Genomic DNA, 16116 nt, shown 5'->3' with positions numbered 1-16116 from the left:
ACTGCTGACAGTGCTGGCAAGCGCATAGTATCAGGAAGCCACTCGAGAACGATCGTGGCGTAATAGTCTTCCTAGCCGTCAAAACGCCAAGGTGTACCTATGAACAAGCACGAGAATCCAAACTGCCGAGAATCGGAGCAAGAAGGCAAATAGTAGGCTGTGTTGCGAGGTCTCATCCCTCCAGTAAACCAGGCGAACTCCAACTCTTTGGCCAGGAGGCCATGGTCTGGTGCTCCGGGCGAGCAAAAGCGGGATCCCCCATCCAATGACATTTCTCAACCTCGGAAGAGGGTTAAGCCAAGAAACTATGCTCTTGGCTCTTGGAGCTCGAGCCAGGGATTAATCTTGTTTCTCAGGGTCCTCTCGCAATCAATGCCGGAACCCTAAGTCACCGGCACCGGCAGATGAATCTGACTACAGACGCCAAGAGTATCTCGAACCTGGATACACAGCGTAATCAAACAGACAGTCTTTAGATGATCCTAGTAAGGTTGCTTGGACTATCCGCTCAGGCCGCAATTTGGCTCCGCGGCGTCTTGCCACCGGTATCTGAATCCCGATCTAATATCTAGTGGGTAACCCTTAGCGAGTTTCCCCGCCTCGGGCCCGACCTGTATACCTAGTGTCAATATGGCTCTTTCGGATGTCTTCAGGGATTAAATATTAAAAAGTTGACGGAATGTGATGTAGCAAATCAAGAGATATCTATTACGTATCAGGATATCTTGGTTGAATGCGATTTTCCGTCTGGTTTTACACATGAGTATCATCAATCGTGCTCTTGGTCCTTACCCCTAACATTCTCTGAGACGCCTCTAGACTCTACGGGGAATGCTAGACCGACAATAGTACCCCCGCCTAATAGCATCTAATCCTCAATCCTTTGAACCATGAGCGTGTTGGTATAACTCACTTGATATCTAGACGTATTGCAAACTAGGTCAGAAGGTCCCCGTGAGCTTTCTGGATAGTTCTTGAGTAGTCATGATAGGTTCATCCCAACTAGAATAGACTTTACACCCTCACGAGTAGCTTTATAATACAGGACCTATTGGTGGCGAATCCAGGCGCTGGATTGTCTGCCACTGCTCAGTACGTCTCGCCTTGCAGTGTATGCTGACTTTCTCTAGCTTGCACTAAGGAATGAATTAACGGTGGCTGTGCAGGAACGACGTTTCTCTCGGGCGTGTTTGTGGGTAAACCGCGGATTGTCGGCATAATCAATTGCCATCCCCCTTTTGACTCATAAGTTGGGCAGTTGCCCTGACCTGTTGGAAATTGAAAGATCGACAAGACAGGTGGCCGTATTAGAGGTTTTGACGCGAGCCACCAGAGTCGAACTGCAAGTGTACTCCAAAAGATAAATGGTTCTTATTCTCCGGCAGGCCGACACCGATCGCAACCTGCATCAAGATGAGCGCCCTGTTAGCCGCCATCCAGGCCTGTTGCAGAATGTACAAGCAGTGGCTGATATAGCTTATGCCCAGGAACTGCTGCAGGGAGACGGCGAGGATGGCAATGCCAGGGCGGCGCCAGTTGACTGCGCGGAAGCAGTCGAGCAACAAGGAAGACTGTTTGCCGTGTACCTTGTTGCCCTGTTTGTAGTCGAGGGTTTCCTTCGCTTTTGTGGTCGCGGCGGAATGGTCGGGGTTAAAATATATACGTTAAGTGTTTCCTTAACAGAGGAAGATTGATTATGATCCTTATCTAAAAAGTTGGTATTATATACAAGACAGATATAGAGTTGATTTCCAATAAATCTGACTCTACATAGAATAAACTCACATGTACAACTTTGTTTCTTGGTCGAGCCCCAGTCAGAGTCGTTTCATTGGGTGTACTTTCTGCCTTTTGCAAAGAGGTTTGTAGGGTGGATAGTTGCTATTGTGCTCGTAGAACTTTGTTTAGTACGTGTAGCAATGGATGATACAGTACCATAAATATGCTTTAAAATGCAGGAATTGGCGGGGATGACTATAGTAAGCTGGACATCATTGGCGATTGCCTAACATAAAGGTAATAAAGACGTGGTCGCAGTTTATTTTTCATAAAGTGAGAGGTTCTAAATACAGGAAGCGGCACGGGCCATGTCTTATATTCATAGATCAACCAGAGTAGTTTTTGAAATACGCCGAAAGATCAATTGGGTCTTTTGATTGACGGTCAATTTATTAGTAGTGGTATATTTGAAGCCTTTTGATTTGATGAAATAATTAGGCAACTGTAGCCTTCATGAACACACTTCGAATCTCCTTCAGCCCTTTGCCTTCCGCCAACAGCAACCCAAGCAAGACCCGCGCCTGCTGAGGATTGAATATTCCACTGGCAATCTGATGTTCCTCATTGTCTCCCGTGATACCAGCTGTAGGGACCTCACCGTTAACTGTCCGGTGACTCAAAACAACAGGGATGCTGTTCGCAGACACAATCTTGTTTATGGCGTGGGCAAAGTCTGTAGAAATGCCCCCTGCGCCCTCGCCGGCGACAACAATCCCCTTTGCACCATTCTCAATAGCACTGTAGAGCAAATCACTGTGCATATCCTCGTACGCATAGAGGATATCCACCCGGGGAATGGCATCGACGCCTGCCACATCCACGGTGTGCTTTGCATTTGCTTGAACAGCCGGGTAATAAAAATAAGGCATGTTCGAGACAATGAATCCCAAATTGCCCTGTTCATATGCCTTGAATGTGTCCATAGTATTTGCCTGCGTCTTTGTCGCGAAGAAGGCGGAGGTAATGCGATCATTCAACACAACCAATGCACCGCGATCTTTGGCGTTCTTGTCTGCAGCCACAGTCACTCCCTGGAGAAGGTTCATAGGTCCATCAGCGGAAATAGCAGTGGCAGGGCGCATTGAGCCAACGAATACAATAGGCTTGCCACAGTTCACAGTGGCGTCAATAAAGAAAGCCGATTCCTCAAGCGTATCGGTGCCGTGGGTGATCACCGCACCAGACATGGTAGGGTCGTCGCAGACGGTTTTCTGCAGCGTATGGGTAAGGTTCAAGAGAAGGTCCGAGGATACATCTCCGCTATTGACATTGGCGAACTGCCGGGCATTGACGTTGGCGACGTCAAAGACCTCGGGGATATAAGAGAGAATCTTGTTAATCCCCAATGCGCCTGATTCATAGCCTGCTGTTGCGGTTTCATCGTCGCTTGTGCCGGCAATGGTGCCGCCTGTGGTTTGTGTTAAAAAACATCCTGGCTATGGAAATAGTGATGCGTACCTGTGGCTAGGATGGTCACATTAGGAAGGGAGCCGTTGAAGTGGTTGAATGTTAAGCCGTTCGCGTTGGTATAGGACGTGTTGGTGGCCCGTGAATGTATTAAAGGAGAGGCAAAGCTTGTAGTAGCCAAAACTGAGAGGGCGAGTGTCTTGAGCGAGAAATCCATTTCTTGGTGTATTTTTGTCTTGTGAGGTCAAGAAATCTATGTGATTATATTTTAGGGTGGTCAAGCATGAAGCATGACATCGGGTAACTGTCAAGTACATTTATACACGGGGAACCGGTTATGCTATCCGGTGTTTAGAGGTTTGAATGCAGTATAGTCTGGGGGGACCGGTTATGCTACCCGGTGTTTAGAGGTTGAATGTAGTATAGTCTACTTGGCAAGACTTGTTTGATAAGAGATTTTCAATGCTTCAAACTTAAATATGTCGTAGTCTTTTCCAGATTTGTGGTAAGCACAACGGGAGTGGATAGGGAGTGGAGAATGCATGTCAGGGGGTTAGCCGGAGATCGTCATTGTAAACGACCAGGTGTCATCATAGTAGGGGTGAACTGTCCGGAATAGAGACCTTGAGAACTCTCAAATATGGAAAGAGTCTCACAGCTGGTTCATTTAAGGTATTCCTTAGATACCTGGTTGCTCTCCTGTGACCGCCACCTCCATCTAGAGATTAAACTCCAGACTCTACCGAAGACGATCTTCCATTTACGCCAAGGTTCGAGAACCCAGACTCAAGAAAAAAGCCTCATTCAGTGACGAATGTTAGATTTTCATCTTGGCAAAACCCAACATCAGGCATGCCGAGCCTAGCCAAGTGCACAAGTCGGGAAACATCGGCCTACTCATTCTCGGAGGAATCGGAATGTGAGACAAACCGAGCTCCCTATTGGTCGACAATCGAGATTCTCTCCTCCACGGAGGTCTGGTCAAACAAGTAGTCTTCAAGGCACCAAGAGGGCCCGACAACCAAGCAGGCCATTTCTCTTACCACGTCCATGGAGCTCCTACCCCCTATTAAACTTGAATACGGGGTCCATCAGAGTACTATACCAAAATCTTCGAAGCCGTGGGTCATACCGATTGTTACTTAATTCCAAGAAACGGGGTCAAATATGCTTCAAGAAGCAGGCAGGTTCACCAGGTGTGAAGAGAGGAAAGGGCAGAAAACGTTCATGTAAGACCAAATATAGAGGTTCGATCTTGAAACCAGCCAGGCTGAAGGAATAGAACTGTTTGGCCGGTCAACCCACAAGGGGGGCCGATATTATGATGTCAGCAAATCAAAGTCCGATGTTCTCCCATAATACCCGATGTTGGATTGTCCCACAAAAGGACCCTGTCATGGAGGGCCCGGTAGTTGACCAAACAGCCTTGTCTCGGAGCGTTTGTCTTGGGTGTGGCCAGAGATGAATAAAAGAGAAAGAGATAGTAATGACGACATCCGCATCTCGAAATAAGATCGAGATAATCACGAAATTCTTTGGGTCGCTCTCTCCAAGTTAGTAATCCACCGAATCTTGAGATCATGACAACAGCCAGCAAAATGCCGTAGCATGGTTATAAGGGCTTGCCGTTAGCTCCCACATGGCCGAGCAGACCCCAACTACGGATTCTTTAAGGATCATGACGCGGAAGGCTTTATGGAATGTCTTGGTGCACTATTTTGCAGACGTACCGTAGTAAAAGAAATAACCAGCCCCCGTTAGCTGCGGCAGGGCCTGTTATAAAATGTCCAGAATAATTTGATAGCGTATCCGAGGTCTTGGTGCATCTCTATCTATCTATATCCCCATTAGACGTGCTTTCAGCCTCAAGCTGTTCATTAATTTCTGCCAACTCCTGTATTATCCGCCAGTGGTTTTGAGGCACCTCATATAGCTTGGCTATAGAAACTTATATTCTCACTAGTAATATTAAGTAATAATAATTATTTATAAGCTTTTTCTTTATTCTAAATAGTCTATACTCTATACTTCACGGTATTAAGTTTATTACTAGCTTATTTACTTTAAAAGTTTAAGTATTAAATCTTTTCTTCCTGCTGTATACAATAGTAAATAAACCTTCTCCCTTTTCTTAAGTTAAGATATATCTTTATACTTTTCAATATCGCAAAGATTTCTCTTCTACCCATCTAATATCGTCCGCAATAGATTTGTGCAGTATATTTAAATGCAAAACTTATATTAGTACTGTTTCTGATCATCCTTCAGCTGGCAGTATTTTCTAGGGTTCCGTCCAGGTTCGCAATATGCGGTATATTATACTCGCCTCGCCTTTCTCTTTTTGTAGTTTCTTGACTTGTTTTCACGCAGGGCACGCACGCGATGCAATGCAGATATCGCGGCGTGTCCACACCGTGTTGCTATGTTTTGTCACCCTGTTAGTGGCCTGCGTGTCTTTACGCGGTTAGGGCTTATGAAGGCTCTTGCGCTTGATGACTACCTGAGTGTAGTCGCTTTTGTGGGTTTGAGATTCTCCCTGTAGATTCAGAAGCCCGCTGTGTGATCACACGTGCTAACCACTTCTGCAAAGTTTGTATACATTACGTGCGCGATAACCCTCTATGTCTACTTAGGAGACAGTGAATGGGTAGCGGCCATGGTTACAACTGCCGCGAGTCGCTTCCATACCCTCTATCTCGATGTACCCACCGATCTGGCCAGGATCGCATCACCATGTTTCTCCATAACCACGTCGCCAACCCACATTCACAACTCATAGATAGCCAACTAGCTCATGATCCTTTTCTACACAGCCGGAGCTTGGATAATCAAACTATCCTCCTGCGTCACCCTGTACAGGATCGCGCCGAGGAAAGCCATGAGAGTCACGATTGCCCTCCTCGCCGTCGCCACTACGACCATCACCATTTTCGAGTTCTTCTGGACCCCTGTTCCTTTAGTAGTCCGTTCGCAAGCTCTGGGAAGGACCCGCTGTTGAGGACACCTGCCATGTAGAGAACACGTGGGGAACATTGCTCCTAGTCCACGGCGGAGTTCTGCTCATGGTGGATCTTGCACTGGGAAGCGTCATTCCCGTTGTCGTGCTCGGCAAGCTGCAGATGCGCATGCTGTTGAGGATTTCAGTCGGCGACACGATTGCTGTTGGGTCGCCGTCAGTATTATCCCTAGGTTGAGAGTTCACAGGATGAGACTCCCTATTGTAATTAACAGCCTACTGCTGCCGGCTGAAAATTGCCCACTGTAACCGGGTTGCATGCTGGGTGGCCCGTGCAGGGACAGAATTGCCGCTATCCTCCAACTACTCCAACTGGCCATTCGTTGTTTTCCCCGGATTCTCATGCTTGGTCTCCACACGCGAGCGGAGCGGGGGTTGCGGTTCGACTTTCCCTCCCAGACAAGCCCCAGCCTTGAATCCCCCCGGGGACATCGGCCTTGGAGACGACCCTTACTACTTTTAATGGCCCCTTCAATTCCCATGCAGAGATCACCGGCCCGGTCCGGTTGCTGCAGTTATGGTTAATACGCGCTCTTTCTTTAATCACCATGGCCAACTTCAGACCTGCCAAATGTTCAATGTATTCCCCTTTCTGCCAGTTCTTCAATCCCAACAGAATTATTGAGTACACGTTTTCCTAAAGTATGCATCCCTCGACCTCGTGTCCCGATTCCGGGACAACAATCGGAACGAAGGACCCAAAAGACGTAATCGACTTGGAACACATCGAAGAACAAGAAAAAGCGATTGGCTATACAGAAGACGCCAGAGCAATTGCAGGAGATGCACATTTCCACCGTCTAGGCTGGAAGCGATTGACCGTCGTCCTCATCGTTCAGTCAATTGCCCTCGGGACTCTGAGCATCCCATCAGCATTTGCCTCCCTTGGAATGGTTGCCGGAGTGGTAATCACCGTCGCACTCGGGGTGCTTGCTATGCACGCTAGTTATATAGTCGGCTTGCTCAAGTTAAAGTACCCACACATCCCTCACTATGCGGATTTCGGCCGCCTCCTACTGGGCTCGCCCGGGGACTGGCTTTTCAGCGGTATCTTCATCGCGCAGTTAACCCTAGTTGTTGGCTCGCACTGCGTCACAGGAAAACTCGCTCTCGCTGCGATTTCAAATAGCGCTGTGTGCTCTCTGATCTTCGGCGCCATCTCGGCTGTCATTCTATTTATACTTGCGATCCCTCCATCTTTCGCGGAGCTGGCCGTCTTGGGATACATCGACTTCGCCTCTATCATGATCGCAGTCGGGATCGCCATAATCGCCACTGGGTTACAGCGAGACGAAATCGTCGCTCTCCCATGGTCCGCATGGCCGAAGGACAATCTCACTCTCAGTGAAGCGTTCGTCGCGGTCTCGAACATCGTATTCGCATATGCTTTTGCAGCCGCACAGCCCTCATTCATGGACGAAATGCACAGTCCCCTGGATTTCGGTAATTCCATTTTTGTTCTCGGCACAGTACAGATCTCAGTCTATACAGTCACAGGCGCATTGATATATGCCTTCGTCGGCCAGACAGTCCAGTCCCCAGCCCTCCTTTCAACCGGTCCCCTAGTATCCAAAGTGGCATTTGGCATTGCCCTGCCAGTAATATTCATATCAGGATCGATTAACACAACTGTTGCCTGTCGATTCATGCACGGGAGGATGTTCCAGCACTCAATCACGCGCTACGTTAATACTCCAGCGGGTTGGGCTACGTGGCTAGGCCTCGTTGCTGCTCTCACCGTAATGTCCTGGATCATTTCAGAAGCGATCCCCTTCTTCTCAGAGCTGCTCTCTCTCTCCGGCTGCCTGTTTGTCTCTGGGTTCTCGTTCTATTTGCCCCCTTTGTTATGGTTCTTTCTCCTCAAAGAAGGGAGCTGCTTCGAGAAACGGAACTTTCAGTCTGTGGTTTTGAATCTGGTTGTCTTCGTTGTTGGGGTTTGCGTGCTTGGCTTTGGAACTTATGCCAGCGTCAAGCAAATTGTAAGTAACCCTCCTCCTTTCTTCTTTTTCACACCTAATTTCGGTGTGCCAATCGTTTTCGTTCTTCTCCATCGCTTTTACTTCAAGGTGACTGATTTGCGTAGATGGTCAAATTCGAAACAGGATCTGTGGGTAGGCCATTTTCTTGTTCGAGTGGGTAGTTGTACCTACTTTGAGATGCAAATTATTGATATCAAACTTGGGAGTCTATCCGACCTCTCGTGTTGCCAATAGATCCGATGACTCTACAACATAGTTCAACTTTTTATATGAAACCCTTATCCAGATGATGAATGTTTGAAATGACCAATGTAACTACTTGTAGGCATCCTAGCAAGATACAGTAAAGGATCCTTACATCTGTCGTTCCCGAATCGCTGATGTTTTAACTCACTGGAGCCTCTCAATACTCTACTGGACCATATGTGACCATATCAGGGACTACATGGCTATTCTAGAGCAAACTCTCGTATACGTTGTGGAGACCCCCGGACCGATATACGCAGCGCATTCCTAATGATACAGAGTATCTCCGGTTTTGATGAAATTGCATTGATCAGTCTAGTAGCTACCTACCAGTGGGCCACAAGAAGTTACCGCACATCAAGTCCTTATGCTTTCTTTTTTCCCTTATTCATCCCGTAGTGCCGTCGAGATAGCCTTCATACCACCCGCCAGTTCTGCACGCGTCGGCCAACCATATCCAAGCCGGAAGAAGGTATCAGGCATCTCGAACCAGTGACCCGGACCAACATATGTTCCATGATGTTTAAGCAGCCTATCATAGAATGCCGGCAGTCCGCCCTTGGGCTCTTTCTTAATCCTCGGGAAGCACACAACACCACCGGTAGGTTTAACCCATTCCAGGAGGTCCTCGCCTTCAATCCAAGTCTGGACCATCTGAAGACGAACCTTCATTTCCTCTGTCGTGCGAGCCAGAATCTCTTGTCTACGCGAGAGAACCTGGGTGGCGACCCACTCATCAATCACGCTGCCGCTGATGCTGACCTGTTCCTTTCCGGCTAGAAAGGTTTCTTGGAGCTCCCTGTTCGCGGTGATGAGCCACCCGATTCGTATTCCGGGAATTCCAAACGATTTGGAAAGCGAGCTAACGCTCAGAACATGCTCGCCTAAGGAGGCTGCTACAGGCAGCTTCTCGCCGAAGGAAATATCCCGGTACGTCTCGTCCACGAGAAAGAGGATGTTTTTGTTCCTGGTGATTGTGACGAGTCGGTCAAGTGCCTCCGGAGACAGAGTAAAACCGGTAGGGTTATGCGGGCACGTCACGGAGACAACGCGAGTGTTGGGCTTGATAGCCGCTTCGATCTCGTCGACGTTAGGCTGGAACCCAGACTCGAAAGTTACGTCAATGTACGAGATCTCGCAGCCCACGGCCTTGGGAGTTTCCAGATTAGTAGCGTAGTTGGGCCGAACGACGACGAGGTGGTTCAGCCCGGACCCAGGGCCAGGGGCAGTAGAAAGCTGCGACGTGGTGATGATAAACAAGGCACCTGCGGCGCCCGAGGTGATGAGGACGTCATCGGGGCCAACGTTGGCATTGTCGGCGATTAGTTTCCGCAGCGCACGTTCGCCTCGGTGCTCGTTGTAGAGGAGGGTGAGGTTTGGGATCTGGAGGCCTAGAGACTCGATGGTCTCATCTGTGAGAGAGCTCTCGGAAAGATTGTACTTGATCTTGTCGTAGCCGTACTCCTCTGGCGACTCGATCTCGATGGGCATGCGCTCGTACTTCATTTTGCCAGCGATGGGGGATTTGATCATGGGCGTGATGACTAGAAGCGGCTGGCATGCGGTGCGTAGGTTGAGGTGTTTCCGTTGCCGCAAGGACGAAGATAGGCCTGCGTTACATGCGTCAGACTTCGAAAGAAAGGGAAGCGTAGAGCCGGCCCGGTTCAAGAAGTAGGAGAGTCCCTCCCAGGCACTACTGCGCCTCGAACTGCCCTCCCAGGAACAAATGATTCCGTTGTTTTCGCTACGAGTTTCCCTCCCAGGAAAGTAAACAGATAGCCCAACGCAATCCATAAAAGGTGCAGATGACTACCGAGGGACCTAAAAGCGGCTTCACGGACGTGGTTATTCTCAACTAGTTGCCTGGTATATTCGCACTTCCCTACGTTCAGTATCCGAATCCCCGAGATCATGTCAGCGACCAAGACGCTCAACCTGACAGAGGCCAGCATTGCTGACTTGCGACAAGCTCTCAACAGCGGATGCCTGACCAGCGTGGAGCTGGTCACTCTCTACCTCCACCGGATCGCCTACTTTGATATGCGGAATCCGTCTCTCAACTCTATCTGCATCTTGAACCCCCGAGCGCTTGAAGAGGCACAGGCCTCCGACGACTACCGCGCAACACCAGGCAATGTGCCTCGACCTCTCGAGGGCCTTCCTTCTACCGTCAAGGATAGTTTCATGGTGAAGGGCATGGCAGTTGCTGCAGGATCTCCGGCCTTTGCAGACCTTGTGGCTCCAACTGATGCGGCCATTGTTGCGAGGCTTCGAGAGGCAGGGGCAATCATATTGGGCCGCACTAACATGCCGCCCATGGCCGATGGTGGTCCGCAGCGTGGCCTATACGGTAGGGCTGAAAGCCCATATAATGCCACGTACAGCACAACAGCCTATGCTTCTGGCTCCTCAAACGGCAGCGGGACTTCGACGACAGCCTGCTTTGCTGCCTTTGGGCTTGCCGGGGAGACAGTATCTTCGGGACGCTCACCGGCCTCGAGCAACGCCCTAGTCGGCTACTCTCCGTCTCGCGCCGTCATCCCAAATCGCGGACAGTGGCCATTATATCCAACATGCGATGTCATTGTGCCTCATACACGGACAGTTCCTGATCTCTTTGATGTGCTTAATGTCATTGTGTTTGACGACGAAAGCGCATCATCAGGGATCGACTTTTGGCGAAATCAACCCTATATTCCTATTCCTAAGTCTTCCGAAGTCCGACCCCTCGACTACCACCATCTTGAAGATCCTCACGCTTTGGAGGGGAAGCGAATAGGTGTGCCGCGATGTTTCCTTGGGGAACAGAGAACAAAGCACTCTAGTATCTGCACCAAATCAGTCTTCGGTCTGTTCGATCGTGCTCGCAAAGACCTCGAGTCCCTGGGCGCAATCCTCGTTGAGGTAGACTTCCCGCTCCTTGAGCAATACACAAGACAGGACTTTCCAGGCCAGGCGTGCAATGTACCAGGCCTGCCATCCAATTGGATGAGCCTCGAGAGATGTGAGATGATCGCCACCGCTTGGGATGATTTTCTGCGTCACATGGACGACTCTAAGTATCCGAATCTTTCATTCGCCGACGCAGAGAAAATTCACCCCCATATTGCTCCCTTCGACGATCCTAAGGCAATGTCCGAAGCGCAAAACATCATCCAATACTCCGACATGGTGGAATCTGTGCGTACTCGGACCACAACCCTGGACACCCTTCCGGAGTGTGAAAGTGCTGTGAAGGCCCTCGATGGAATGCGAAAGGCGTTGTACGACGATTGGATGGATTTGCAAGGCCTGGACCTGTTAGCGTTCCCGACAAATGGCGATGTGCCCTTTGCAAACGCCGACGAGGATCTGGACTCGATGCGTCACGCCCTGCAAGATGGGGTCAAATACGCTAATGGTGGCCGGGCCCTGAAGCATCTCGGCGTGCCTTGTATCACGGTGCCGATGGGGGAGATTGGGGAGAAGGGCATGCCTGTTGGGATTACCTTCGCCACAAAGGGATGGGCAGACCAGGATCTGCTCCGATTCGCATTTGCATATGAAAACGCCTTCAAGCGGCGAACTATACCACGAAGGGCACCAGCTCACACCACTGACACGGTTCCTCTAGTCTGCAGGCCCTTAGCAGCCGTACGACCTGTGCTATCGGTCGAGCATATCAAATCGGAGACAATCAAGGATAATGAGACTGAGATCCGGTCGGTTTCAGTTAACGGCAAAGTCGCCTCGACCGATCGTTGTGTTCAAGTCTCTTCTCTCACAGTCTTCGTTGATGGTCGGGTTTCAGACGGAGTCTCGGTCAAGGGTGGAAGATGGTCATTTGAGCGCCGGTTGAGTAGGCCGAAGATGCATGACAAGTATCCTTCGCTGGGGAAGGTTCCTAGGGATAATTTCATGTTAACCTTGGTGGCGAAGACCACAAATGGCAGATGCACCGCGGAAATGCTCCTCGTTGAGTAGTCGGGGCCCGTTTTCTGATTATATTCAACGCTCGCTAGTGGCAATGACATTATATAAATAACGCACGAACTCCTACCATGAATTCCAGGTTCATACTGCTTCTTTTATCTTGGCGCTGCGGGGCTGCCCAGTAATCTTTCACGACCTTGAGGACTGTGCTAGCATTTCCGAGTCCCTTGCATTCCTCCGCAAAGTTGACCAGAAGTGTTTGTAAGAACGGCTGATGCTCAGACTCGGCCATGCATCCTATAATGCAGAGTGGCCATACGAGGCCGCGGAGAGAAATCGTTTGAGGCCAAGAGCGGAGCACGTCCACGGCTTTGCCAACACTCTCCCTGATTTCGGGAAGCGACGCCAATGGCCCTGATGTTATGGTATTTGATAGAATTAGGGACGCGAGTGCAAATATGAGCGAGACCCATGTAGCTGGGGGGACCTCGGTATTTCCCTGCGAGGGTTGTAAATGTCAGTTTATTTTAGTAAACCTCTTCTTTTCCCCAGTTCAAATCTCACTTTCATGGTCAATTCCAACTCATTGACGCCGTCATTCAACCTTGCTTCAATCTCCTGGGTTCTCATCACCAATCGTGGTACACTCAAGGTTCCTTTGTTCTTCATGTCGTTTACCCAGCCTTGAAGGTGCGCCAAGTCACCAATAGAGGTCATTACCCAGTTGTAGCAGCCCATCAGGTCGGCAATTTCCAGGTTTAATGTTGGCCTTTCGAGCCATTGTCTGTACTCAATCCGTGGCACTCGGCCCGCTGAGACACACGCTAGGATATCGTACCATATTGCGTTGAGTATAAGAAATTCAAAGTCCGGATGGGCTTGGACGTCATTTGGATGGTACCCGTCGCCTACTTTAGTGGTACCGGTGTGGCTGGGAGATGCAGGCTTGCCAAGTAGGGCTTCTGGCGAATGCAAACTGAGGACGGTGGTCACTGCCTCTAGATGAGGGAGCCAATCGTACTCCGCTCCATGAAAGACCTTAAGAACATTCAATATTACATGGCGCAGCGTTTTGATGATTGTGCTACTCATACCTGAAAACTGATCAGCATCAAGCTGGAAGCTGCAAATTCCGCTAGCTGGAACTTGTCCCTGAGTAGGGTCTCTGTTCCAGTACGCTGCGAAAACTCACAGAGCTCCCGCAGCGCTTTTGTGTGATACTCGAATGCTTCCTGGTCCCGCAGATAGTCTCGCCAAGGGTCTCCCACTTCATTTCGGTGCAACACTGAGAGTGCCAGAGCGGCATGATACAGGGGTCCACCGCTACTAATAGAGGAGAGGAACCAACCTCTATTGCCCAAACGCGAACGAGATTGGAAATAGGGGTATTGCCAGTAAAACACTTTGTCAAAATAGTGCATGACTAGAGATGCTGCTCTGGACTGGAATACATGTGACGGAGCCAGATGGGTTGAATATGCGCTAGTTGCCGTACTTCGCGCATTCTGAACTGGGACGTAGTTATTTCCGGGGCCCAAGCTAATAGTTCCAGAGTTATGGCTGGTCTGGGGGTTCTCGGCATCTGCTGAAAGACGCCATGGGTGTGAATGAGGTGGATGGCCTGTCACCGCTGCCGCTGCCGCTGCCGCTGCCGCTGGCGTGGATGGACTCTGAACAGGCACTAGGGGGGAGGGTGATGTGGTCCCATGCAATCTATGACTTGCCGCCCGACGATCACGGTTTTGGGCCCGCCGGACCTTTCGGAAATTCTGTTTGACAGCCTTCTTGATGCGTGTGAGCTCCTGTCTCTCTGCGGTGGCTCCATCCATCCACGAGGGTTTGGGGCCGTAGCCGTGACATGGAATGCAGCGATTTTTGCACTCGCGGCAGGCAGGAGTTCGGAGATCGCACTTGCGGTGCCTCAGCCTGCAGGTCCAACATCCGGATGGGGATGTCATAGTAGCTGGAGCAAATGTTGGAGAAACAACGGTATGGGAGGGAGACTGAGTACAAGCCCGTTATGTAATCTGTTTCCTCGCTTCGACCTTCCCTCTACACTCGCGTTCGCCACGGCCTTCCTTCCTAAGCGTTATGGGTCTTGCGTTTACTATCACAGAGCTACATATTCAATATTGTAGAGGTTGATCTCCGACCTAACGAGACCAAGTGTCATGTCTATCTAACCTTGCATCCTTGCTGCTCCAATAGCTTTGTAGAAAAAGATACTTGCTTCATTCCAATCTAGCACTCTCCACTCTAACCGTGTCCCGCCCACGGCACGAATCTCTTCAATCAATGCCCCAATCAGTTCTTTCTTGTACCCCTTCAGTTTTTGACCTCTGAACAAATTCTTGCTCTTTTATCCTGAACTTGTGAGGATCTCCTATTCACCGGTCTGGTGGTTGCCATAACCGGATTAAGCGTGATTTTGTCGTCATTGATCGAATAGAAATTGAATGATATATATATATATATATATATACCCCAGAGCGTTGAATAGTGTGTCTCGATTTCCTAAGGGACATTTTGAACCGCCTGCGAACTCCCAATGACCGGGCTCAAATATAGAATATAAGCATTGAATATGCATGGCTAGGAGACAGTGGGATTGGTAAGGAATCGCCTGTTACTGTGCTTTAGCTTATACAGGGTATAACTGTCACGACCACAAAGACTTGGCATCTTCCGGTGCCTTACACGGCAAAACGAGTAGATATTCGAGAAAGTCTATTCTCTAACCCAAACCCTCAGTCTAGTTACCTACACCAAGTCGTACCGTGAAGTTGGCAAGCACAAAGCATACATGGAAGAGACGATGTGACTCGATAAGTGCTCTACGTACGCGGACAAGAGAGGCTTACAGACAGAGAAGCAAAAATGAGCGATAAAAGCACATGAATAATCCCTTATCACGTCTAAACGTCGGTAAGAACCTTTTTTAGAAACAACATAGCACGCCATAGATATGAAATAGCTGCTAGCCCATCACACCAGCAGGTCCGTTGCTGATATTGGTATTACCGTGCCTCTCGCGGGGCTGTATATGGTGTTATTAGACAGCTAACAAGACAAGAGAAGGGGCGTGACAGAACATACAGCTGAGGACTGGAATTCGCCATTCTCGAGAATCTTGGTTAGACAGTCATCTTCATTGGATGTTCCAAATTCATTCTCCAGCATAGCCTTGCTAGCTCTGTTAAGGATTCCTTGAGCACCGCCTCTTGAGGTTTATTCAGCACTCATTCACGTTGGTGATGTATTGGAGATAACTTACTTCTGAGTTACAAAAATATCCCAGCTGTTTACGACGTTTACCAGCGGAATCGAGCGGTCTCGACCCCAGTTTTGGTAGATGTCGGCATTATTGACAAAGATAACGAAGTCTTCGGAAGAGCCCTTGTAGAAGACTTTGGCGGCAATTTCATTGGCACGAGACATTTTGGACGGGGTGATTGATCGTTGTGAAAGTGTTGAGTGTAAAGTATAAGGATTTACATATGAGGAAACAGGCTAAAATAGGAGATAAGGCTGCGTGAGCCTGATGACATCACCACTATTAAGGAGACGCAGCCAAGACGGCCGCGAGTGGACCGCAGCCTCTATGTGGCATTAGGGAGCAGTTGCTGTTGAAGATTCCAGTGGAGGCGATGATTGCTGATAATCCGAGCTGTGTTCTGGACTCAACACATGTGGAGATGGCTGAAGTTGACCACTTGCATAAGCGGATTCACCTTTGACAGGCATTGTTGGTCCATGCGCGGGAAAACATGGGTTGGC

The 16116-nt window shown here is 49.4% G+C and overlaps 6 protein-coding genes across 6 annotated transcripts; 2 read left to right on the top strand and 4 right to left on the bottom strand.

Annotated features, from left to right (window-relative positions):
• Positions 1–2081: 2081 nt before the first annotated feature.
• On the bottom strand, positions 2082–3453 carry ASPSYDRAFT_74011 (asparaginase). The gene is made up of 2 exons (XM_040850755.1): positions 3238–3453; positions 2082–3187 (listed from the first exon to the last, which is right to left on the bottom strand). Exons 1-2 carry the CDS (start codon positions 3401–3403, stop codon positions 2214–2216), a joined length of 1140 nt encoding a protein of 379 aa, XP_040695896.1. The 5' UTR covers positions 3404–3453; the 3' UTR covers positions 2082–2213.
• A 3297-nt stretch (positions 3454–6750) lies between these two features.
• On the top strand, positions 6751–8420 carry ASPSYDRAFT_83236 (uncharacterized protein; the record flags this gene model as incomplete). Its single annotated transcript, XM_040851205.1, has 3 exons — positions 6751–6782; positions 6972–8181; positions 8286–8420. The coding sequence occupies 3 exons, from the start codon at positions 6751–6753 to the stop codon at positions 8340–8342; spliced, it is 1299 nt and encodes a 432-aa protein (XP_040695895.1). The 3' UTR covers positions 8343–8420.
• Positions 8421–8811: 391 nt separating this feature from the next.
• Positions 8812–9933, bottom strand: ASPSYDRAFT_63013 (uncharacterized protein; the record flags this gene model as incomplete). Its single annotated transcript, XM_040850204.1, has 1 exon — positions 8812–9933. The coding sequence occupies one exon, from the start codon at positions 9931–9933 to the stop codon at positions 8812–8814; it is 1122 nt and encodes a 373-aa protein (XP_040695894.1).
• Positions 9934–10338: 405 nt separating this feature from the next.
• ASPSYDRAFT_95922 (amidase family protein) lies at positions 10339–12390 on the top strand (the record flags this gene model as incomplete). The annotated part of the gene is made up of 1 exon (XM_040853191.1): positions 10339–12390. The coding sequence occupies one exon, from the start codon at positions 10339–10341 to the stop codon at positions 12388–12390; it is 2052 nt and encodes a 683-aa protein (XP_040695893.1).
• Positions 12391–12439: 49 nt separating this feature from the next.
• On the bottom strand, positions 12440–14297 carry ASPSYDRAFT_165193 (Zn(II)2Cys6 transcription factor; the record flags this gene model as incomplete). Its single annotated transcript, XM_040843332.1, has 3 exons — positions 12440–12838; positions 12904–13377; positions 13434–14297. 3 exons carry the CDS (start codon positions 14295–14297, stop codon positions 12440–12442), a joined length of 1737 nt encoding a protein of 578 aa, XP_040695892.1.
• Positions 14298–15084: 787 nt separating this feature from the next.
• ASPSYDRAFT_214769 (SBDS family protein) lies at positions 15085–15788 on the bottom strand. Its single transcript, XM_040844098.1, has 3 exons — positions 15614–15788; positions 15436–15559; positions 15085–15376 (listed from the first exon to the last, which is right to left on the bottom strand). Exons 1-3 carry the CDS (start codon positions 15775–15777, stop codon positions 15317–15319), a joined length of 348 nt encoding a protein of 115 aa, XP_040695891.1. The 5' UTR covers positions 15778–15788; the 3' UTR covers positions 15085–15316.
• Positions 15789–16116: the final 328 nt, after the last annotated feature.

This window comes from Aspergillus sydowii (genome assembly GCF_001890705.1).
Source record: "Aspergillus sydowii CBS 593.65 unplaced genomic scaffold ASPSYscaffold_24, whole genome shotgun sequence".
Classification (NCBI taxonomy): domain Eukaryota; kingdom Fungi; phylum Ascomycota; class Eurotiomycetes; order Eurotiales; family Aspergillaceae; genus Aspergillus; species Aspergillus sydowii.
This window is presented reverse-complemented; position numbering and strand designations above follow the sequence as displayed.